The sequence below is a fragment of the Neoarius graeffei genome, chromosome 3 (assembly GCF_027579695.1).
Source record: "Neoarius graeffei isolate fNeoGra1 chromosome 3, fNeoGra1.pri, whole genome shotgun sequence".
NCBI classification, from domain to species: Eukaryota; Metazoa; Chordata; class Actinopteri; order Siluriformes; family Ariidae; genus Neoarius; species Neoarius graeffei.
Window position 1 is genome coordinate 32,648,185 of NC_083571.1, and position 25,341 is coordinate 32,673,525.

Sequence of the window (25,341 nt, forward strand, 5' to 3'; positions counted from 1 at the left end):
CCTGTTCTGAGACCGAGCTATGCTGCAAGAACTGAGAGCAGCACCTTCCTGAGTGGGATGGGTACCGTCCTGCCCTAACAGGCCAGTAGTCTGGTTAACACCAGACCATATCACAAGTGAAATATGGTCTGGAATCCGCCTATTGACTTTCTCGTAGGGGAGGTGTGGTTTACGATTGTCAACGGGCGTTTATTGGACGTTGCGAATGTCTGTCATTTGGCGTATACGTAGCCCATGGCCAATCATGGCAGTTGTACCCGGTGACGTAGTTAGAGCGAAGAAAAGAAGGAAAGAGAAAGAGAAGGCAAAACGAAAATAGGAAAACAATGGCACCGAACGATTACTGCCGTTTGTGCAAGACAAAGCTTGATCGAAAGTTTGGTTCGTATCGCTCGCCGCCATGTTAAATGTGATCCGTAAACAGTCCCAAATAAACTACAAGCTTCCGTTTGTCGAGTAGTACGCATCACCGTCTTTCCACCCCTCCCCACTCTCTGATTGGCTCCCTAACTCAGGCGAGCCTTTAGACCATAGTTTCCATGCTGTCTTTTCAGATCGGAACGATTGTGCAAAGCAGCATGGGATTTCCCAGGCTACCAGGCCAGCAGTGCTCTCAGAATTAGTCCAATTATCTATAAAGCTCACATTTTCAGAGCACCTGTGTGCACCTGTCTGTGTGTGTGTTTGTTTTTATCCCTGTCTCTATATGCAGGAGTCACTAAAATCAGTCATGCCTGTACAGTGACTCTCTGCCGTGTTTAATCACAAGCACGAGTGTGCACACGGACTGAACACACCCCGGTAATTTTTACTGTTATTTTTTTATGCTTTAGTACCTAGATAAGTGTATGTGTACACGCGCACACTTTCTCACTCAATTGACAGCTTCCTAGTTTAACGCTGGAGTCGATAAGATCGTAGATAAAGGCGATGGTTGCATCAAAAATGTACACAGATTTCCTCCCGATTAAGTTTTTCACTGGGGCTGTGACGCTAATGTTGCTAACAAGTAACAGAAGCGAAAAGCCTCCAGTTTAGCATGGTCTAAATCACCACACGCTCACCTCCACGTTTTAACACGCAGGCATTAGGTTCAAGGAGGCGTAGCCTCAAGTTTGGTTAAGATGAGATTGCTCGATTGATTAAAAGCCTCTGCATGCTCGTGCGACAAGGCTTTCGCAGATAGCTTTTCGCAGACAGTTGTAATTTATCGTTGAGCGGGGAGTAATAGGCGTGCGCGATGTTATTCACCGCCACAACGCAAGGGGGCGCGAAATCGCTAGGAGTAGTTGGTGGGTGTGGTTAGTGGAGTGTTTATCCTCCGGTTACTTATAATGACTAGAACTGGAGTCGTATAGATGTCCGTACTTCCTCACTTCCTCGATCACCCGCTCTTCGTGCTGCTCCATCTTCGCTCGTGTTTTTAAAAATGGCGGTCGTGAAAACAAACCAAACCAGGAAAGTAGGGAAGCGGAAGTGCGTGTACAGCGGATGTAGAGTGGACCAATCAGAGCCCTCTTGTCTGCAACGCTGTCTGCGAGGCTTCTGCGGTGGTCACAATTTTTGGGAGGTGCGCGCAGAGCGTCTGCGAAGGTGGGGGGGCTACGCAGACGCTATCTGTGACGCCGTCTGCGAGGACTGGGTTGTCAGCATGAATTGGCCTTTAGACAGCAAGTGCTAAACCGGTAGCTATAAGCTTCCATTACTTCCAACATATTCTGTGACAGAATAATTGTACAGCATACATCTTTTAAAAAGAAATAGAATTCGGTGCACAATTTTCTTTGGGTTTTCTGAAATCAACACAGGGTCAAAATTGTAGCCTGGGCCCGCCCACCCTAAGCGTGACGCAACACGAGGGCCTGTTGCGAGCTTAGTCTGGCCAGGCAAGCTATCTCCAGCTCTTCCAAGCTCCCGAAAAATCGGGAGCCAGTCAACTTTGAGCATCTCCAACGGCCCTGGGTAGAGGCGTGTTCAAGGCAGTGACGTAGTAGAACTGCGACCGGAAGCCATAGATTGTTTACAGAATCTATGCCGGAAGCGCTTCATTCACTAGAAACATTACGAACATGGAGCAGCGGCAAGCCTTTGACACAGCGGTAGATGCTGTATTGAAAGCATTCAACGGGAAGTTCTCATTGAAAACGGAGCAAAGAGCAGCCCTGGAGGTATTTATCTTCTTCCTGTTACTCAAGCAGTTTCCGTCGCGTCATATACGTCAGAGGAAAGAGTGATGTGATTGGTTTAAGCTTCGTCACAGCCTTTTCTGGCTTCGACCAGTAGCAAACTGAGGCATTTCAGGGAGGCGGGTCAACCACGCACTTTGGGAAACGGTTGAGCTTAATATCTTTGCCAGACCAAATGCTCGCAGAGCTTTGAAGTCGCGTTAGCCAGACTATCCAAATTGTACATAGAGGGTGAAAAATATCCATACAGCACAACTAATATTTGTGTAAAATGTCTCTTCGCAGATTCACCTTAACTACACATTTTTGTTTACCATAAACAAGCTTCTGGCAGAATTCTGGTTGGATATTTCACAACTCTTCATAGTAGAATTGGTATTGTTCAATTAAATTTGTTTTTTTGTTTTGTTTTTTTTTTCCCTTGGCATGGACTTGCCATACAGTATCAGCACGGTCCATATATTTTCAATGGGGTTGAAGTCAGGACTTGTTTTAAGCTTAATGTTAGCCTGCTTTATCCTCCACAACCAGCTCTGATGCGTGTTTGGGTTCTTTGTCCTGTTGTAACTCCCAAGTCGTGCTCAAGTTTCTGATGATTTATGCTGAAGAATTCTGAGGTAGTCCTCCTCCTTCATTATTCCATCCACTTTGTGCAATGAACCAGTTCCACTGGTTGCAAAACAGCCCCAGAGCATGATGATCCTACCACCACCACCACCAGCTGGTACAGTGTCCCTCTGTACATGGTGGTCATTGTGGCCAAACAACTCAATCTTTGTCTCAACTGACCATACAGAAGGCTTTTTTCTTTGTCCATGTGGTCAGCTTCAAACTTTAGTTACGCTTGAAGGGGTCAATTTTGGAGCAGGGGGTTATTTCTTGGATAGCAGCCTCTTAGTCCACGGTGATCTGAACTGTAGACAGTGATCCATCAGCTTCCAGTTCATGGCAGGGCTGTGCCGTGGTGGTTCCTGACCATCCGAACCAGTTTCCTTTCAGCTGAGGGTGACAGATTGGGTTTTCTTGAATCAAAGTGGCTTGGCAAAGTGACGACACCTCACAAGAACTTGCATACAATTGTTTGAACTGATCTTGGAATTTGCAGTTGTTTAGAAATGGCTCCAAGAGACATTCAGGAGTTGTGTACATCTGCAATCCTCTTTCTCAGATCTGCACCGAGCTCCTTGGACTTTCCCATTTTACTGTGTGTCGGTCAGTCCAATCAATGCTGTAAACAAACCCTTTTTATGAAGGCACAGAGAAGCTACCAGCTGTAGTCAATCATGATCACCTAACAGGAAGTTAAGAGACCACGGCCTTGGCAAGATAAGAGACATTTTTGGAAGTTTCAGCACCTCTGAATTAATAATCTATGTGGGTGTATATAAATTTTTGACCCTGTGTTGATTTCAGAAAACCCAACATAAATTCAAACTTCTGCACCAAATGCATGGGGTTTTTTTTCTATGAAAGAAATGTGTTGTACAATCATTTTGCCATAGAAAACGAACAGTTCAGAGAAATCATTGAAAGCCCAAATATTGCCATGACGTTCATATTCAAGATGGCATTCATGTCACTGTATGGAAACTTCTGACCACAACTTAAAATGGTGTGTTTGTTAATAATTGCTGTGAATGTGTGTGTTTTTTCAGACATGCTGTTCCTGCAGGGTTCAGAGGTCATCTTCAAGGTGGCGCTAAGCCTTCTGGGAAGCCACAAGCCACTGATTCTGCAACACGACAATCTGGAGTCCATAGTGGACTTTATTAAGAGCACGCTGCCCAACCTGGGACTGGTGCAGATGGAGAAAACCATTAACCAGGTGTGTGTGTGTGTGTAGAAGTCAGGCATCATTTACGATAAAATGATCTGCAATACCACTGTGTTTTATTTCTGGCCCAGGAATTAGCCCCGCCTCTCAATCTGAATGCAGCTGCTTAGCCCTGCCCCCTTTTTCTTCACCTGAGGTGGTGGTTTGTCAGATTTTTAGATTTTTTTTTTCTTTTTTTTTTAATTTGTAATCATAATGATAAAAAAAAAAATAATAATCCAAACTCCTTCTGAACTAAACGGGGGTTTCCCAAAAGCCTCTTAATGCTAAGAGTATCTTAACTAGGAAAGAGAGTGTTCTTTGTGCTGCTCACTCTACCATTTAACACTGAACTTTGTGCTGCAATGCTCTTGGGGAAACTCGGGCCAGGTCGTTTCATACGATGCTCAGTGTAACATTTTATACCAAAAAATACAAATAAAATATGCGGAATTATTTTGGGTTGAATCGTAAATAGAAGGTGAGAATAATTTCACTGTGAGTAAAACATATCTCATCTCATTATCTCTAGCCGCTTTATCCTGTTCTACAGGGTCGCAGGCAAGCTGGAGCCTATCCCAGCTGACTACGGGCGAAAGGCGGGGTACACCCTGGACAAGTCGCCAGGTCATCACAGGGCTGACACATAGGTGGTGTTTAGATTAGACCGTATCAGCGGATCATCAGATTAACGTTTTTAAAACGATTCGCGTGCACACAGCAACGCCAATCCACGATTCGCGTGCACACAACAATGCCAATACACGGATACGCTAATCACATGACTAATTAGACGGCACGTCACATGATCCCAGTGCATATCGGGCATGCGCAAGTCACTCACCACTTGCAAGTGGAAGGATGACAAGCGAACACCTTCTCCAGCAGATAAACACACCTGGCTGTGATGTTCATGTTCTCACTGAGTTTAAGCGCCTGAAGGAGGTAAATAAGTTGAAATGTGTAAATAAACCTCAGTGCGGCTCAGCGCTTCCTCCTGCGCTCCAAATCACTCCGCCCTGAACAGCGAGTGCCCTCTGGAGGGTGCGCACTCCGGCCCTGCGCAGCTCACAGCGCGCGAGCAGTGATTCGGGACTGAGCTGCTGTGTGTGTGATCCCAACGCCAGCGAATCAGGAAGGTGGATGTCACAGTGACGCTGTCCAATGACGACGTCAGCTAGAGCTCAGCACTGCGTTTCCTCGTTCCTCAATGTTTACACAGCACCGGATCAGATACGAACCGGGTTGAATACGTGGACCCTGGCGGATTCAAGTTGTTCCGCCTGTGGAGTCGTTTCCCGGCGTTTTAATGTGCACAGATGGTGCATCCGCGACGAAAACGAGACGGATACGGTCTAATGTAAACACCACCATAGACACAACCATTCACACTCACATTCACACCTACGGTCAATTTAGAGCCACCAGTTAACCTAACCTGCATGTCTTTGGACTGTGGGGGAAACCGGAGCACCCGGAGGAAACCCATGCGGACACGGGGAGAACATGCAAACTCCGCACAGAAAGGCCCTCGCTGGCCACGGGGCTCGAACCCGGACCTTCTTGCTGTGAGGCGACAGCGCTAACCACTACACCACCGTACCGCCCCGAGTAAAACATATACTGTGTATATAATTTAAAAATAATGACTGTAAAATATGATTAATAATAAAATGCTGGATTTCATTTGCTATTGTGTTAAGAGCATGAGACAGATTTGTGTGTGTGTGTGTGAGAGAGAGAGAGCGAGCGAGGGAATAAAGGTTAAAGGATAACCTTTAAAATCCAATAAGTGCACAAACAAGCTCCAGTTAGTTCAAAATGCAGCAGCAAGAGTCCTTAGTGGAACTAGAAAATATGGCCACATCACGCCTGTCTTATCCACACTGCATTGGCTCCCAATCAAATTTCGTATTGATTATAAAATACTACTATTGACCTTTAAAGCACTGAATGGTCTCGCACCACAGTACCTGAGTGAACTTCTGCTCCTCTATGACCCGCCACGCCTACTTAGATCAAAAGGTGCAGGCTATCTGCTGGTACCTCGTATAGTGAAGGCTACATCAGGGGGCGGAGCCTTTTCTTACAAAGCCCCACAGTTATGGAACAGCCTTCCAAGTAGTGTTCGGGAATCAGACACAGTCTCAGTGTTTAAGTCTAGGCTGAAAACATATCTGTTTCGTCAAGCCTTGTGTTAATGGTGTTTATGAGGTAAAGGAGTAGATCTGGAGGGTCCTCAGACAGAGTGTTTTGGTAAACTGGGATGTATGGATGCTGTCAGTCCCCACTCACTTGCTCAGTCGGGTTTGTTGACGGTGTAGTGCAGGGGTGCTCACACTTTTTCAGTATGCGAGCTACTTATAAAATGACCAAGTCAAAATGATCTACCGACCCACAGAACCGTGTGTTATTTTTAAATTTATTGAAGATTCTTAATATGTACACTCTATGCTTATGTACCTTGCATAACTGCATGAGCCAATATTACAACAAAATAAGCTATGAACATGTTTTTGTAATTACCATATAATAATAACAACAACAATAATAATAATACATCTGTTTTTTGTAGCTCTTCATGTGTTATAGGAGGATCAACACACACACACACACACACACACACACGCACACACAATAATAATAATAATAATAATAATAATAATAATAATAACGATAATAATACATATTTTATTTAGCTTTTCATTGTGCTCAAAGACAAATGGCCTTTGCAAGAGGATCAAAATACACACACACACACACAGACACACACACAGACACACACACAGAGAGAGAGAGAGAGAGAGAGAGAGATAAATGTGAAGGTCAGTCCTATCTGAGTTACGATGTCCAGGGGGTGGGAGTTCCAAAGGGTGGGCGCAGTGATGTTGCTCTTTCTCTGTCCGGTATTTGATTGTGATGATGGGGGTGAGGAGGTTAGCATCTGCAAACATATAATGAACACATGTACAATGTGTGTCAATGTACATTGCATAACTGCATTAACCAATTTTGCACAGCATTTAACAAATAACTTATTATTAATATTATTATTACCTGAGTTTAATTTGATGACTTGCACTGCATTGAGTCGGCCAGGGATGCGTAGTCCGGACGGTAGCTGCTGACAGCCAGCCTCAAGCACATTTCCAAATGTTCATCAGTCATGGTGGAACGATACTGGGACTTGATGATCTTCATGTGGGAAAAGGCTGATTCGCACAGATAAGTTGAGCCGAATAATGCAGTCAGGGAAGTAGCACATTTCCTCATGTTGGGGTACTTTTTCTCTGTGAGTAAGTTCCAGAAGTGTCCATGAGCTCTGGCCTTCAGCTCAATGTCAGCTTGTAGTGATAAAATCTCATCTTCCACTCCAGATGAATTCAGGTGAAACAGTGTTGCGATTTTTGACGCAAGTGAATCAATCTCGGCATCTTCTTGAAACGGATAGCACATGAATGTAGCCACTGGCTCGAGTGTAGCAAAGTCTTGGAAACGTCTGTCGAACTCGGACAGGCAGTTGTCAATCTGCTCTGTGTAGCGTGCGCTGCTTAGTTGCGCACAGGCCTTCCCTTGCGTCTCCAACTCTGACTTCAGGTTCGGGAAATTTGCCAAATCATGGCGCTGAAGCTTTGAGGACAGATGTTTGATTTTACGTTTGAAGGCATTGACTGAGCTGATCATGTCGGTCACCGTTTTGTCTTTTCCTTGCAGCTCTTGATTAAGGTCATTCAGCTTGTTTGTAAGATCGGTTAAAAAAGCCAGATCTAGCAGCCACTGTTCATCATTCAGCTGTTTGTATTCTGCATGTCCAGTTTCACGAAAAAACTCCTTGATTTCTGGACAGAGCTCTCGGAATCGTTGCAAGAATTTCCCGCGACTAAGCCACCTCACGTCAGTGTGTAGCAACAACTCAAAGTGGTCGCTGTCAGCCTTCTCCAGATGTGCGCGGAATAGCCGTCTTTGAAGTGCTTTGGCTCTAATTGAGCAGGCGATCTTCGTCGCCACGTCCATGATCTCTTTCATGTTCAGCATCTTCGCGCAAAGTGCTTGTTGGTGGATTATGCAGTGGTAATTCACGAAGTCTGGGAAAGCATCGTCCTGTCTGCACTTGGCAATAAACCCATTCACGCGACCAACCATTGCGGGGGCTCCATCCGTGGTGATGGACACTAATTTGTACAGTGGGAGCTGAGTGTTCTCGATGAAGTTTTTAAATGACAGAAAAATGTCCTCTCCTCGCGCATGTTCCTTCAAGGGAATCACTGTCAATAGCTCTTCCTTTGCCGTCATGTCGCTGAACACCATACGAATATAAACGCATACCTGGGCTGTGTCACTGACGTCCGTAGACTCGTCCAACTGCAGTGAAAAGCACTCGCAATCTCCGATGTCCTTCCACATCTGCTGGGTTACATCCTCAGCCATGGCTTCACAGCGCCTTGTAACTGTGTGTCGTGAAAGTTGCAGGGCTTTGATTGAAGACATTATTTCGGCCTTATTTTTAAAATCTCCAAACAACGACTCTGCTGCTTCAACGAATGCCTCTTTCATTATCTCTCCCTCTTGGAATGACTTCATGTTTTTCACGATGACACGACTCACTCTGAATGAGGCTTCGGTAGCCGCTTTAGCTTTCGATGAATGCTGTGTGAAAAGTGACTGCTGTCCGGACAACTGCGATTTCAATTCCTTCACCTTCCTCTTTCTTAATTCACTTTTCGGTGGGAAGTCCGCCTCGTATTTCCCATGAACTGTCCGAAAATGCCTCTCCACATTTCCCTTCTTTGGAATAGCAATGCTAGACTGACAGATCAGGCAAACGCACTTCGAAAAGGACATAGTGAAAAAAAACTCTTCCTCCCATTCAATATGGTAGTGATAGGTTTTTTGCTTCTTATTTGGTAGGCCGACATCTCCCCCACTCATTTTAGAATGGCTCATTTTTTTTTCTTTCTTTGATTCCGCAAAAAAATAAAAGACGTAGCCTACTTAACAAGTTTGTTGTTGTGCTGCACTTCGCACTGTCGTTTGAGTGGTAACCTAGGCAACAGGGTGTGTCTGATAAAATCTGTTGACTTGTGATTGGCTGCCCTGTACATCAATCAAGTGATGGAGTGGCTGATAGGCTGCCTGTCCCCATGTCACGGTTAGGCCTACTAACTAGCAAGTGCAGGAGGAACAGGGGACTTTTTTTTTTTTAAGTGGTCTGCGATCTACCTATATTGGCCTCGCGATCGACTGGTAGATCGCGATCGACGTATTGAGCACCCCCGGTGTAGTGGCTGCTGCTTTATGTCCCGGGGCTCCCTCATGCCTGTGTTACCTTCTGGCTCTTCTCTTTTAGTTATGCTGTCATAGTTAGTTGCCGGAGTCCCTGCTTGTACTCAGTGCAATATGTATACTGTTCCTACTTATTCAGGTGACATTGGGCATACCCAACAACCTGTTTTTTTTTTTTTTCCCTTCTCCCCCAAAATTTGTCCCTCTGAGTTACATGTCGGTCCTGGGATCGAGATGCTGACCTGTTCTGCTCTTCAGACCTGCCTGATCCATCCTGGTGTCTGGTTGGAGTCTCATCGTATCGCTCCTGTGGAGGACGGCCCCATGTGGACAGTTGGGGGTCGCACCTGGAGGACGCTCTGGACTCTTACAGTAACGCTTTTATGGCTGAGGACTGCAGTTGACTTGCTAACTTTAGGACTGCAGTCGTCATGAACAGTTTTGCACTCAAGTTTCCATCAGTGAAGAGTTTATAACATCAACGAAACTGACTTCATGTTAAAACTGTTAATGTTATAGTCATGCTGTCTGTTGTTGCCCAAATGAGGATGGGTTCCCTTTTGAGTCTGGTTCCTCTCGAGGTTTCTTCCTCATGTCGTCTGAGGGAGTTTTTCCTTGAGGCTTGCTCATTGGGGATAGATTAGGGACAAAATTAGCTCATGTTTTAAGTCGTTCACTTTCTGTAAAGCTGCTTTGCGACAGTGTTTATTGTTAAGCGCTATACAAATAAACTTGATTTGAAAGGAATTTCACACACGCGCGCACACGTATATCATTATAGCATTTCTCTGAAAAGGTGTGGTATTTGCATGACTAGAAATCTATTCACACCCATGGAGGGGTGCAATTTACTAAAGTTGTGGTTTTCACAACTGGTTGAAAACATGCCGCTTGTTTCTGTTTAACACGCACGTGTCGGAGTCGGTGGGTTATGAGCTCTATTGGAATGAATTTGAAATGTATTCTCTTACCACAACACTGATTTCACTCTCATTGTTTTTATAAAAGGCGCGTGTGCGTGTGTGCAGGTGTTCGAGATGGACATCAGTAAGCAGCTGCAGGCGTACGAGGTGGAGTACCACGTGCTCCAGGACGAGCTCCTCGACGGCCCGTCCACTCTCAGCCAATCGCAGCGCACCGCTCAGCTGGAGAAGACCAACGGAAGCCTGCGGCAGCAAAATCTCGACCTGCTGGAGGAAGTTCAGGTAACCGATCACGAGCCGCTCCCGCTCCTCCCCCTGACGTACAGCAGTCGCTCCCACGTGTCGCTAATTAGCCAGTTAGACTCAGGAAGATGCTGAACTCATTAGTGACGTGCTCCTGCACACAGAGCCACACCCAGGGCTTCTCTTATTATCACAGGTTCACTCGTCCTGTGGGTTTACCCTGGTGTAATAAACACGGGGATTAGTGTCGGTACACACACACACACACACACACACACACACACGCGTGTCTCCAGAGACTGTGTACAGTACTCTCATGCGCTTATCAGTTAACCACAGTATATCACAATTCATTTCTTTCTCTCTCCCTGTCTGACATTCTCTGTCTCTCTCTCTTTCTCTCTGTCTGACATTCTGTCTCTCTCTCTCTCTCTCCCCTCCACGTCTAATATTCTGTCCCGCTTTCTCTTTCCCTCTTTCTCTCCCCTGTCTGACATTCTGTCCCTCTTTCTCTCTTTCCCTCTCTTTCTTGCGCTCGCTCTCTCTCTCCTGTCTGACATTCTGTCCCTCTCTCTCGTTCCCTGTCTGACATTCTGTCCCTCTTTCCCTCTCTCCCCGTCTGACATTGTCCCTCTTTCTCGCTTTCCCTCTTTCTTGCTCTCTCTCTCTCTCGTCTGACATTCTGTCCCTCTGTGTCTCTCTCTCTCTCTCTCTCTCTCTCTCTCCCCCTCCCCGTCTCACATTCTGTCCCTCTTTCCCTCTCTCTCTCCCCCTGTCTGACATTGTCCCTCTTTCTCGCTTTCCCTCTTTCTTGCTCTCTCTCTCTCTCTCTCTCGTCTGACATTCTGTCCCTCTGTCTCTCTCTCTCTCTCTCTCTCTCTCTCTCTCTCTCTCTCTCCCTCCCCATCTCACATTCTGTCCCTATTTCTTTCTCTCTCGAGCCCTGTCTGATAATCTCTCTCTCACTCTGTCTGACAATCTGTCTCTCTCTTTCTCTCACTCCATCTGACAATCTGTCTCTCTCTCTCTCTCTCTCTCTCTCTCTTGTCTGACATTCTGTCCCTCTCTCTCTCTTTCTCTCTCTCCCTCCCTGTCTCACATTCTGTCCCTATTTCTGTCTTTCTCTCTCGATCCCTGTCTGACAATCTCTCTCTCACTCCATCTGACATTCTGTCCCTCCCTCTCTCTCGTATTCCGTCTGACAATCTGTCCCCCCCTCTCGCTCCCTGTCTAACATTCTGTCCCTCTCTCTCTCCCCCATCTGACTGTCTTTTCCTCACTGTCTCCCTCTTTCTGTTTCTTTTTTTTTTTTTGGTTCTGTCTCATGCCTTCTCACGTTGTCTAATTTTTTTTCCTCACTGTTTGTTACTGTGTCCCCCTCTGTTTTTTTAATGCATTTTTAAATACATTTTTATACATTTATTGATCTACACGCATCTGTGTGTGTGTGTGTGTGTGTGTGTATAACAAACAAGTAAGTGCCTGATCACACAGGAAGAACTGATGCTTCTCTCTCTCTCTCTCAGGTGGCCCATGCGAGGATCCGTTTCCTGGAGTCCCACATGGAGGGCCTGGTGAAGAGCGAGGCGGCGCTGCGTGTCGAGCTCACGTCTCTGGAGCAGGAGAACTCCGAGCTGCAGCACACCGTCTCCCAGCTCCAGGCTCTGCTCGCCAGCCACGGCATCCAGTACACCTCCGCTCCGTCCTAACACACTCCCTCGTCCACTCGCGCACTCGTTTAATCTCCTCAGGAGAAATAATGAGACGTGACCTCTGGGCTGGGAGCGGAGACTGGTTCTGATGTTTTGGTGTGAGTTATAACGCGCCCTTATTCCCTCAGGATGAGAGGAAGAGGATATAGACTCGCGAGTAGGTGCTGTCTGAGTTACAGCGCATCTCTCTCTCCCTCCTCCCTCTCTCTCGCTCTCTCTACCACTCACAGGGAAGTTTAAGTGCCTAAAGGTCGCGGATGTTGGAACTGCTGTGGACCCTTTTTATAAGGTGTAACAATGACACACCAGCACTGATTGGCTCTCTGCCATGCTCCGAACAATTGTACACACTTCTCACACCACACACTGTGTGTGTGTGTAAAGTATTTGCACCCTTTGTCTTGTGTGTTCTCTTCATGTAAAGGCACTGCTGTTTACTGTTTAGCATCGATAAACAAAAACGAATGAGTTGTACCCACTCATGACTTTTTTTTTTTCTTTTCAACTGCCTTGATTTCCAGACATGAAAGTTTCGTTTTTTTCTTTGTCGTCATAATTACTCTCATTATAGTGCGTACCTGTCGAGACACAGAACCTCTGTTTTCATTCAGTCCTTCAGATACACGAATCTTATTCAATAACAGTACCTACAATGCACCACTGTCAGACACCAAAGCCGCCTGCGAATCCAGACGGCGGTATTCCCAGACACGTCCGCCACACAATGACTGGCAGCGTCCTTTGCTCTACATTTAAACAATCATCTGAACAGTAACTCGCGTGAAGCATGACGTGACCGGTGGCCATGTGCCGAGGTTCTGCTGTCAAGTCGGGTTGGTCCGTTTCCTGTAACAGCTGTGCAGCTGCAAAAAAGTGGCAGGTTCGTTCTAACATGCTGTCGTTTCTATAGCAACAGCCCATTCACGTTGGCTTCCATGAGATAAACCGTGTATGACTGTTTGATGTAGTTTTCTCCGAGATGTTTCGTCGAACATTTCTGGAGTTAATCCTGTGACGTGTCCGACGTCTTCAGGACAAAGCGTTTGCGCTTTTTTCCCAGTTTCTCGGTCACGTGATAAGCTGAGTTTTTATCTTGGCGAGAAAGAAAATATCGCTGCTGTATAAAATAACACGTACGGTATTATTTTTAACGAACCGCCTGTCCCGCTGCATTCCCGTTTTTACGGACATGTCTGTCTTTGAAGGGCGTCTTCACCTTAATTTGAAATTTTCTGGCCTGGAAGTTAGCCCCGCCCACCTCTCAGAACATACCTGCTCGTACAGCTGCCTCTTTTCCTTAAAAGAAATTAAAATTGTATGCGCAAAAGTGGGCGTGGCTTGTCTTTGGGACTTTGCATTTTTGTGGCCCTGAAATTAACCCTGCTTCTTGGTCCGAACGTATTTACTCACACGTCTGCGTTAAAAGAAACAGCCATAAGAACATCGTAGGTTTAGAAGTGGGTCTGGCTTGTCCGGGTTTTTTTTTGTCGTAGATGCTAAAGATGAAACTTAGAAAATGACAGACCACCCCTTGAACGATCACTACAGTGCTGAGTGGATCATCACTGTCCAGTACTGGTACTTGTTTCCTAGACACTCCAACATATTAAATGTAACTATAAATAGATAAATAAATTGTCAGCGTTGACGAGTTGCTGTGGCGTAAGAGGGACAAACGCACTTCCAGAACATGCTGTTAAAGGAAAGTAGTGGACTTTGCTGTGGTAACTGGAGTTGTTTAATTGTTTTCCTATAACAGCACGCCAAAAAAATTTGCGTTTTCATTATTCTCATTGAATAAAAGACAGAATTTCAGTGTATCATGATGTATAAATCTTGTCCGTGATAACCCAGGGCCAGAAAAATAGAAAAGTTCTCTTTCGCAACTGTGACCAAACAAAAATACAAGCCACGCCCACTTTTGAGCATGCAATTTTTTTCATCGTGTGTTGGTTCGTTCCGACGGAGATGCGGGGCTAATTTCCAGGCCAGAAAAACGCAAGTGAAGGTGAAGATGAGTTTGATCCTGTTCAAAGTAAGAAATGTTCGTAAACAGGGCGGGCTTTGGGTGGAGTTTATCTCCTCCTCTGTAGTGTAATGCAGCGTAACGGGAGGGTTGTACAAAATACCGTACGTTTTATTTTTAGTCTGAAAATATTCATTATCAAAAAAATGTCTCCAATTCCAAGAATTCAGGTTGAGAGTAAAATTAGCACGAACTGAACCCGAGGTTCTGACCTTCAGCGTGAAAGGATGCTAAAGCGGCTAACGGTCAGTGAAAGCCAATGGAAGCCCATTAGCATTGTATCGTTCGGTTATTCTGTCATTTCTGGAAATTAATTTTTTTTTTTTTGGTGGGGGGGGTGTATAAACTTTTTTTTTTTGTGTGTGTCAAAACTGAATGAACCAAAGACATTAAAGCAATGTGGAACGCTGTTGAATGTGTCGTGTGTGTGTGTGTTAGAAGGAGAGAGAGTTGTGTAAGATGTTTTCGTCTCTCCTGGTACCCTTCAGATGCTAATTGAGGGTTAAGTGGTAGGATGGAAGACGCCGGAGCAAAAAAAAAAAAAACACCTCCCCTGTACGACAGAATTTTGGAGTTCTCAAGTTTTCTTGAACGTTCCAGTGAGTATCAGGAGACTTCTGAAGTTTATCTTTCACCATGACAGGAAACTTTTTTTTTTTCCTTAAATGTTTAGTGTTTTACTAATTATTATTATACAATTAATTTTAAATGTGGACCTTTTTTAAGACAAATGGCTGTATCACTGTAGAATTTGTAGCTTCTTGGGCCCCACCACCACCACCCCACCCTCCACACACACACATTATAACTATGATTAGAAACCATCAAAACCGATGAAACAATGAGCAATAATGAGCAGAAAGCAATGTGTTTAAACTCAGGAAGGTGATGCTAACACACCCAGGCTTTCGTCTAAACGGGGGAACAGGGGCGCTGCGCCCTCTTACTCTCGGCGTGCGCCCCCTTACCGACTCCGTGAAAACATCCCAGCAACACTACGTGACAATGTGTCTGATCATCAAATACGTTATAATTGCTCCAAAAATATTCCAATCATAGTAGATACACCGCCAGACGGTGCAAAAACAATCCGGATTGGCGTTTTCCGGACTGAGGCGCCATGTTGTTTAGTTGTTTACTTGTCGCGGCTGCTCTCGCGAGATTTGACATGGGTTCCGTACAAGGTCAGCTGACTTGCAGAGCGAGATTTGTCGAGACTGAATGAGCTTTCACCCACCGGCACGGGAGCTTTTGACAGAAGTAGTTCGCGAGTTGTTTTCGTTGACACTTGGGCATTTAAAGATGTCATCCCGCGGCACGAAGCGGAAGAAAGCCAAAGACTGTCCGGGGCAGAAGAAGATTACTTCTTTCTTTTTCAATGTTGACAGACAATTTGTTACAATTTCCCCCTCAGATAGCCTCAGAATGTCCCATTGGAGCATTTTTCAAAGGCTTTGCACGGCGGGGGGGGACAACCGGCACCATCCCCGCTTCGCTCCCTCGCCATGGTGAGCGCCCTCATACTAAATTTTTCTAGAAAAAACCCTGACACCCTTATGAGGACCTGATAAACTAACGTTGTGCTAAAATTAAATCTTTTGTCTTTTTAATTTTTTCCAAAAAAAGCTGAAGTTTTAGAGGGGGAAAGTGGGGACAAGCCAAACCAGTCCGCCCAAGGTCAAAACTGTCAGATATTCCTGTATTTGTGGAGACATGTCACTACAAAAATATGAAAGCATTCCTATACACGCGCGCGCATTGGCATCGGTACCGGTACTTCTGGGAAGGGTGATTTTCTTGGCTGTAAATTGTAAATCTTGTAATTTCTCAAGAACTTTACAAGGTGATAACTGACGCGCGCGCGCGCGTGTGTGAGAGAGAGAGTGCTGAGGTAGTGAATGAAGGCAGGAAGAAATAAGGTTTTAAATTGTGGAATAAATCCCTATTTATTGTGTGGTGTGGTGGCTGGCGCGGTCGCCTCGCGGCGGGAGGGTTCCGGGTTCGGGCCCGGCGAGGGCCTTTGTGTGCGGAGTTTGCATGTTCTCCCCGTGTCTGCGTGGGTTTCCTCCGGGTGCTCCGGTTTCCCCCGCAGTCCAGGGACATGCAGTTAGGTTAACGTGGGGCGGCCTTGGGCTGAGGTGCCCTTGAGCAAGGTACCGAACCCCTGACTGCTTCCCGGGTGCTCTGGTGTGGCTGCCCACTGCTCTGAGTGTGTGTTCACTGCTTCAGATGGATTAAATGCAGAGGCAAGGCAAGTTTATTTATGTAGCACATTTCATACACAATGGCAGTTCAATGTGCTTTACAGAAGTAAAAACAGTAAACAATAGAGAAATAAAATTACATAAAATAATTTTTTTATTCTAAAACAATTAATTAAAAGAATTAAAAGAAAATAATAAGAATTAAACAATAGTAGAAATAAAATAATAAAATGAAGTAGAAGTTCAAATAGGAGGAGAAAAAAAAAGAAACCAGCAGAATAGAAGAATAAAATAGAATAAAATTAAAGTAACTTTAAAACATGCAGAGAAAGTAAAGATTATAAAAAATGTAAAGAAGACAATATTAATTATTTAACAGAAAGCATCTGAAAACAGCTTGGTCTTTAACCTAGATTTGAAGCTGCCAACAGCAGGAGCATTTTTAATGTCCTCTGGCAGTTGGTTCCATAGCTGTACTGCATAGTAGCTAAAAGCTGCTTCACCACACTTTGTTTTAACAACTGGTTTTAATAATACATTTTTCTGTTGCGATCTGGTAGATGTGATTGGGTTAGGCCGCTGCAACATATCAGAGAGGTAATTGGGCCCTGTACCATTTAGAGATTTGTACACCAGCAGCAATGCTTTAAAGTCAATTCTGTAGCTTACTGGAAGCCAGTGAAGGGACCTTAGAATTGGAGTAATGTGCTCTGTTCTTTTTGTTCGTGTGAGAACCCTAGCCGCTGCATTTTGAACCGGCTGAAGTCGTTTGACGGTCTTTTTTGGCAGGCCTGTGAAAAGGCCATTGCAGTAATCAACCCTACTAGAGATGAAGGCATGTATTAGTTTTTCCAGATCATTTTTTGACATAAGTCCTCTTAGTTTGGAAATGTTTTTTAGGTGATAAAATGCCGTTTTAGTGATTGCTTTCATGTAACTGTCAAAGTTTAGCTCGCTGTCAATGAAAACACCAAGATTTTTAACCATTTCTTTAGTTTTAATCCCTTTTGTGTCAAGAATAGTGGTAATCCTGAGTCTTTCATCTTTTTTTCCAAATAGAATTACTTCCGTTTTATCTGAGTTCAGCTGAAGAAAATTTTGTGACATCCAGCTGTTGATTTGATCGATACACTGGTAGAGACATTCAAGGGGGGCATAATCATTAGGTGATAGAGCAAAATAAATTTGGGTGTCATCTGCATAGCAGTGATACAAAATTGAATTTTTATTGATAATTTGCCCAAGTGGGAGCATATAAAGGTTGAAAAGTAATGGTCCAAGAATCGACCCCTGGGGGACACCCCAGGTCAAGGACATTGACGTTGAGGAACAATTTCCCAGGGTAACAGAGAAGCTTCTATCTTTTAAGTATGAATTTAACCAATTGATAACTTTACCAGTCAATCCAACCCAGTGTTCAAGTCGATATAGCAGTATGTTGTGATCAACAGTATCAAAAGCTGCACTGAGGTTCAGTAATACCAGGACCGATGTTTTGCCTGCATCAGTACTAAGACGTATGCCATTTATAACTTTAATCAGCGCTGTTGCAGTGCTATGATTGGCATGAAATCCTGACTGAAAATTATCAAAACGACTGTTTGCTATCAAGAAGGCAGTTAATTGATTGACGACAATTTTTTCAAGGATTTTCCCAATGAATGGTAAATTTGATATTGGCCTGTAGTTATTTAATACTGAAGGATCCAGATTATTATTTTTTTTCAAGAGGATGAATTTCACTGTGCTTGAAGTGTGCATGTGACAAATAAAGGTTTCTTCTTCTTCTATTATTTATTATTAAGAAATCACTTTGTATACTAACTTTTATATTAGTCACTGTTGCTGTATCAAAAATATTAAAAATTAACACCTTGTCAGGTAAATGGCGCATAATGAAGCCACATTGGTATAGTAGATTTGTATTTATCCTGCTGCTGTTGTGCTGTAGCAGTTGTTAAGAGAATTGTATGCCAAAGTACAAAGCTATTTGTGTTTATTAGACTTTTGGTTCAGTGGATCTCTGACTTTTCAGTTTTGAAGCGTGTTAATATTGGAGGTACCCATTTGCCAGCACTGGAACAACATAAAGTGGGGTTATTAAAGCGGCTAGAGATAATGAGATGAGATGAGACACTTTTATCCACCCGGCATACACAGTTGTGGTCAGAAGTTTACATACAGTAACATGAATGTCCTCTTGGATATGAATGTCATGGCAATATTTGGGCTTTCAGTAATTTCTTTGAACTGTTCTTTTTCTGTGGCAGAATGATTGTACAGCATACAGCTTTAATTAAAAAAAAAAAAACCTAGAATTTGGTGCACAATTTTCCTTTGGGTTTTCTGAAAGCAACACAGGGTCAAAATTATACATACAGGGTCAAAAATTTACAGATACCCACATAGATTATTAATTCAGAGGTGCTGAAACTTCCAAAATGTCTCTCATCTTGCCAAGGCTGAGGTCTCTTAACTTCCTGTTAGGTGATCATGATTGACTACAGCTGGTAGCTTCTCTGTGCCTTCATAAAAAGGGTTTGTTTACAGCACTCATTGGACTGACCACACTATCCGGAACACACTATCCGGAAATTAGCGTCCGTGTATCCACTTCAGAGTGGGTCGGACGTCGCATGGAGAACAGCAGCATGCCATCGAGCTCTGTCTTGGGTGTCGCTGGCAGACAGACCAGCAGCCTTCAGATCATTTTTCACGCATTCCTGCCAGGACTTCTGGGGCCTACCAGGACGTTTACGCCCAGCGACTTCGAGGTGGCATGCGCGATTGATGATGGAGTGCACTTGGCCAAACCAGCGAAGTCGCCGACGCCTGAGGGTAGTCCAACACACAGTAAAATGGGAAAGTCCAAGGAGCTCAGTGCAGATCTGAGAAAGAGGATTCTAGATGAACACAACTCTGGAATGTCTCTTGGAGCCATTTCTAAACAACTGCAAATTCCAAGATCAGTTCAAACAATTGTATGCAAGTTATTGTGAGGTGTCGTCACTTTGCCAAGCCACTTTGATTCAAGAAAACCCAATCTGTCACCCTCAGCTGAAAGGAAATTGGTTCGGATTGTCAGGAACCACCACGGCACAGCCCTGCCATGAACTGGAAGCTGATGGGTCACTGTCTACAGTTCAGATCACCGTGGACTAAGAGGCTGCTATCCAAGAAATAACTCCTTGCTCCAAAATTGACCCCTTCAAGCTTAACTAAAGTTTGAAGCTGACCACACGGACAAAGAAAAAAGCCTTCTGGAGGAAAGCTGCATGGTCAGATGAGACAAAGATTGGAGTTGTTTGGCCACAATGACCACCATGTACAGAGGGACACTGTACTAAGCTGGTGGTGGTGGTAGGGTCATCATGCTCTGGGGCTGTTTTACAGCCAGTGGAACTGGTTCATTGCACCAAGTGGATGGAATAATGAAGGAGGAGGACTACCTCAGAATTCTTCAGCATAACCTCAAACCATTGGAAACTTGAACACAACTTGGGACTTGCAACAGGACAATGAACCCAAACACGCATCAGAGCTGGTTGTGGAGGATAAAGCAGGCTAACATTAAGCTTAAAACAAGTCCGGACTATATAGACCGTGCTTATACAGTGGTGCTTGAAAGTTTGTGAACCCTTTAGAATTTTCTATATTTCTGCATAAATATGACCTAAAACATCATCAGATTTTCACACAAGTCCTAAAAGTAGATAAAGAGAACCCAGTTAAACAAATGAGACAAAAATATTATACTTGGTCATTTATTTATTGAGGAAAATGATCCAGTATTACATATCTGTGAATGGCAAAAGTATGTGAACCTTTGCTTTCAGTATCTGGTGTGACCCCCTTGTGCAGCAATAACTGCAACTAAACATTTCCGGTAACTGTTGATCAGTCCTGCACACCGGCTTGGAGGAATTTTAGCCCATTCCTCCGTACAGAACAGCTTCAACTCTGGGATGTTGGTGGGTTTCCTCACATGAACTGCTCGCTTCAGGTCCTTCCACAACATTTGGATTGGATTAGGGTTAGGCAAATAGACTTGATTTGTGGAACCGGCCCCATTGCGGGGACTGTGGAGTTGGAATTTTTTCGTCGCGACCGGTCACGACAGACTGCGACCATTCATCGGTAATGGCAAGTTGGAATCCAAAAACACAGTTTGTGGAATTGGGATAGCTTAGCTTAGTCGGCTAGGCCGAGGGCATATTGGACTCTAGGTGGCGCTCTAACACTAGAGACTTGTTTTCTGGACTCCAGACTAGTTTTTTGGAACTTGCCCCAAACTCGATTCTGATTGGCTGCGGACCCCCCCGGGACCCTAGGCCACGCCCCCCAGACTTGATTTTTGGAATTGGGACTAGTTTTTTGGAACTTGCCCCAAACCTGATTCTGATTGGCTGGGACACGCCCCCCGACCCTAGGCCACGCCCCCCGGACTCGATTTTTGGAATTGGGACTAGTTTTTTGGAACTTGTCCCAAACTGGATTCTGATTGGCTGGGACACGCCCCCCGACCCTAGGCCACGCCCCCCGGACTCGATTTTTGGAATTGGGACTGGTTTTTTGGAACTTGCCCCAAACTCAATTCTGATTGGCTGGGACACGCCCCCCGACCCTAGGCCACGCCCCCCGGACTCGATTTTTGGACTTGGGACTAGATTTTTGGAACTTGCCCCAAACTCGATTCTGATTGGCTGGGACACGCCCCCCGACCCTAGGCCACGCCCCCCGGACTCGATTTTTGGAATTGGGACTGGTTTTTTGGAACTCGCCCCAAACTCGATTCTGATAGGCTGGGACACGCCCCCGGACCCTAGGCCACGCCCCCCCGACCCGACATCCGGATCCGAGACCGCTTTTTTGAAATATCGCTCGAAACTCGATTCCGATACGACGGGACGTGCCCCCGGACCACGGGCGACTCCCCCGAAGCGTTTTTTTGGGAAACCGGGAACGAGTTCCAAAAAACTAGTCCGAGTTCCAAAAATCAAGTCCGACCGTCTCGCCCCTAAAACGGGGTCGAACCGTAACAAACGCGGTATCGGTAGATAGCCCCGAGCGAGATGAATCGGGGGATACTCGTCCTACCTCCGTACGACCTTCCTGTCCGGAACGGCGGCCCGAAACGTCCTAGGCCGAAGGCCCGTAAAAACAGTTGGAAAAGAGGATGCGTGGGGGCTCAGGGTAACCGTATTTAACGGATTTTTGAAAAAAAAAAAATCGGCCTCGTCGCCAGACCCTACGTCCAAGGCCTAATACCCTTACTCGACACCGTGGGCCTAAAATCATCCAAAATGATTTTGGATGAAATGAAACCCTTTTATTTTTTTTTTCCCCCACTCCCAGGGCTTATATGGGATGCTGAAACACAATATCCCATCAGAAATGACTTTTCTGACTTTCAAGTGGGTGAAACGGCCAAGTCCCACTTGCCAAAAAACTTCCCAGGGGAAGGTGTTAGGAGCACGTTTCAGCCCATTTGGAGGCGTTTGGCACATATTTTGGAGACATGATTTTTTAAAAAATGTTTTTGTGAAAGGTTAGGCCTCGTTCCGGGTATAGGATACAGTAAATAGGCCTAATTCAAGGAAACGAAGTCTATTTCCCTAACCCGCTAACCCTCACGCCTTCACTTCAGAGCGAGCCCTTTTGCAGGCTGAAAGTTGTATGTCTACAAAAAAGGATGCGTGGGGCTCAGGGCAACCGTATTTAATGGATTTTTGAAAAAAAAATAATAAGAAGAATAAGAATAATAATAACTAGACAATTCCCCTGTGGGAAATCGCGAGAGTGATGCAGCGCGCTTAGCCAGGCCCTGTGAGGAGACCCCAGAAAATCACACCAAGATTCCCTGTGGAACTGAAGTCGAGAGGCAGAGTATTATCGCTTGTGTTTTGCCTCCATCTGCTGGCGAGATCTCACGTATCTCCAAAGAAGCCCATATAAATGAATGGGGAAAAAGGGGTCGTGCAACGTAATAGCGCACCGAGTCCGATCGAGCCGCACGGGTCGATGTCAGAAATTATTTTTCAAGTGGGGGAAACGGCTCTGGAAATCACTCGGTTAGGACTTTGGACTCGATTTCCGGAACGAGTCCTAACCCGACCCCATCGCTTAGACTTGCAGGTTGGAATTTCGATTTCGTCCGATCGCGGCCCGCCTTTTCGGCCTAGGGCCTCGCGCCCCCGTCGGTAGATAGCCCCGAGCGAGACGAAACGGGGGATGCTCGTCCGACGTCCGTACGACCTTCCCGTCCGGAACGGCGGCCCGAAACGCACTAGGCCGAAGGCCTCGTAAAAATAGTCGGAAATATTCACAAAAAAATCAGGAAGAGGTGCCGTCGACCCGGAATCGAGTCTACCCCCCCTAAATCGAGGGCGCCGAGCGCGCCTGACTCGGAACCGAGTCTCTAGCGCCTTCCCGTCCCGAGATACGCCCGAAGGTGAAAGGTCGGAAAAAAAGTGTAAAAATATTCGTGAAAAATTACCCGAACGTCCCGGCGGCTTCAAAATCGTCGCGCGCCCTAAATCGGGGTCCCCGATCGTGGCCGACACGTCCGCGAAGCCGTAGGACCTTTAGTTTCAGAGTTATTCGAAAACAAACCCTAACCCATTCGTTTCAAAATTCAATTCAAAATCCTTCCAAAAAAGGCCCATAACTCGGTCCACGAAAGACACCCGAGAAAACTTTTACCGTAGGGCCGCACAGACCCGGCTCTCTACCGATACCCAAAGGCGCAAAACCCAGGCCCAAAAAAATCGACCGTTTTTGGAGGGAAAATGAAATTCCAACCGGCAATGTCTAAGCAATGAGTTAGGTTAGGCTTCGTTCCGGAAATGAAGTCTATTTCCCTAACCCGCTAACACTGATTCCTTCACTTCAGAGTGAGCCCTTTTGCAGGCTGACAGTTGTATGTGTACAAAGAGGATGCGTGGGGCTCAGGGTAACCGTATTTAACGGATTTTTGAAAAAAAAAATCAGCCTCGTCGCCAGACCCTACGTCCAAGGCCTAATACCCTTACTCGACACCGTGGGCCTAAAATCATCCAAAATTTTTTATTTTTTTTCCCCCCACTCCCAGGGCTTATATGGGATGCTGAAACACAATAGCCCATCAGAAATGACTTTTCTGACTTTCAAGTGGGTGAAATGGCTCTGGAAATCACTCGGTTAGGACTTTGGACTCGATTTCCGGAACGAGTCCTAACCCGACCCCTTCGCTTAGACTTGCCGGTTGGAATTTTGATTTCGTCCGATCACGGACCGCCTTTTCGGGCTAGGGCCTCGCGCCCCCATCGGTAGATAGCCCCGAGCGAGACGGAACGGGGGACACTCGTCCGACGTCCGTACGACCTTCCCGTCCGGAACGGCGGCCCGAAACGCACTAGGCCGAAGGCCTCGTAAAAATAGTCAGAAATATTCACAAAAAAATCAGGAAGAGGTGCCATCGACCCGGAATCTGGTCTACCCCCCCTAAATCGAGGGCGCCGAGCGCGCCTGACTCGGAACCGAGTGTCTAGCACCTTCCTGTCCCGAGATACGCCCAAAGCTCACAGGTCAGAAAAAAAGTGTAAAAATATTCGTGAAAAATTACCCGAATGTCCCCGCGGTTTCAGATTCGTCCCACCCCCTAACTCGGGGTCCCCGATCGTGGCCGAGGTGTCCGCGAAGCCGTAGGACCTTTAGTTTCAGAGTTATTCAAAAACAAACACTAACCCGTTCATTTCAATGGAAGGCCGGTAGTGAAAACCTCCCAAGTCCCACTTGCCAAAGAACTTCCCAGGGGAAGGTGTTAGGAGCATGTTTCAGCCCATTTGGAGTCTACCTATTTTGGATACATGATTTTTAAAAAATGTATTTGAAAGGTTAGGCCTCGTTCCGGGAATAGGATACTGTCAATAGGCCTAATTCCGGAAATGAAGTCTATTTCCCTAACCCGCTAACCCTGACTCCTTCACTTCAGAGCAAGCCCTTTTGCAGGCTGAAAGTTGTATGTGTACAAAGAGGATGCGTGGGGCTCAGGGTAACCATATTTAACGGATTTTTGAAAAAAAAAAAATCGGCCTCGTCGCCAGACCCTACGTCCAAGGCCTAATACCCTTACTCGACACCGTGGGCCTAAAATCATCCAAAATTTTTTATTTTTTTTCCCCCCACTCCCAGGGCTTATATGGGATGGTGAAACACAATAGCCCATCAGAAATGACTTTTCTGACTTTCAAGTGGGGGAAATGACTCTGGAAATCACTCGGTTAGGACTTTGGACTTGATTTCCGGAACGAGTCCTAACCCGACCCCATCGCTTAGACTTGCCGGTTGGAATTTTGATTTCGTCCAATCACGGCCCGCCTTTTCGGGCTAGGGCCTCGCGCCCCTATCGGTAGATAGCCCTAAGCGAGACGATACGGGGGATACTCGTCCGACGTCCGTACGACCTTCCTGTCCGGAACGGCGGCCCGAAACGCACTCGGCCAAAGGCCTCGTAAAAATAGTTGGAAATATTCACAAAAAAATCAGGAAAAGGTGGTATTGACCCGGAATCGAGTCTACCCCCCCCTAAATCGAGGGCACTGAGCGCGCCTGACTTTGAACCGAGTCTCTAGCACCTTCCTGTCCTGAGATACACCCAAAGGTCACAGGTCAGAAAAAAAGTGTAAAAATATTCGTGAAAAATAACCCGAATGTCCCCGCTGCTTCAAAATCGTCACACACCCTAACTCGGGGTCCCCGATCGTGGCTGAGGTGTCCGCGAAGCCGTAGGTCCTTTAGTTTCAGAGTTATTCAAAAACAAACACTAACCCATTCATTTCAATGGAAGGCCAGTCGTGAAAACTTCCCAAGTCCCACTTGCCAAAGAACTTCCCGGGGGAAGACGTTAGGACCACGTTTCAGCCCATTTGGAGTCTACCTATTTTGGATACATGATTTTTTTTTAAAATGTT

The 25,341-nt window shown here is 45.6% G+C and overlaps 2 protein-coding genes across 8 annotated transcripts in view; one reads left to right on the plus strand and one right to left on the minus strand.

Annotated features, from left to right (window-relative positions):
* Positions 1–14,596, plus strand: part of tbc1d1 (TBC1 (tre-2/USP6, BUB2, cdc16) domain family, member 1) — a 164,746-nt gene extending 150,150 nt beyond the window's left edge. For all 7 annotated transcript variants that reach the window (XM_060916684.1, XM_060916685.1, XM_060916686.1 and 4 more), the window contains 3 exons: positions 3,842–4,011; positions 10,311–10,487; positions 11,975–14,596. In XM_060916684.1, the coding sequence (XP_060772667.1) occupies positions 3,842–4,011; positions 10,311–10,487; positions 11,975–12,157 (530 nt within the window). In that variant the 3' untranslated portion in view covers positions 12,158–14,596. The remainder of the gene's footprint in view (positions 1–3,841; positions 4,012–10,310; positions 10,488–11,974) is intronic.
* LOC132883282 (general transcription factor II-I repeat domain-containing protein 2A-like) lies at positions 6,694–9,320 on the minus strand. The gene is made up of 2 exons (XM_060916691.1): positions 7,057–9,320; positions 6,694–6,943 (listed from the first exon to the last, which is right to left on the minus strand). The coding sequence occupies exon 1, from the start codon at positions 8,941–8,943 to the stop codon at positions 7,063–7,065; it is 1,881 nt and encodes a 626-aa protein (XP_060772674.1). The 5' UTR covers positions 8,944–9,320; the 3' UTR covers positions 6,694–6,943; positions 7,057–7,062.
* Positions 14,597–25,341: the final 10,745 nt, after the last annotated feature.

Bases quoted from the DNA above. Each gene is read 5' to 3' on its own strand.
- LOC132883282 (XM_060916691.1), bottom strand. From the start codon at position 8,943: ATGAGCCATTCTAAAATGAGTGGGGGAGATGTCGGCCTACCAAATAAG.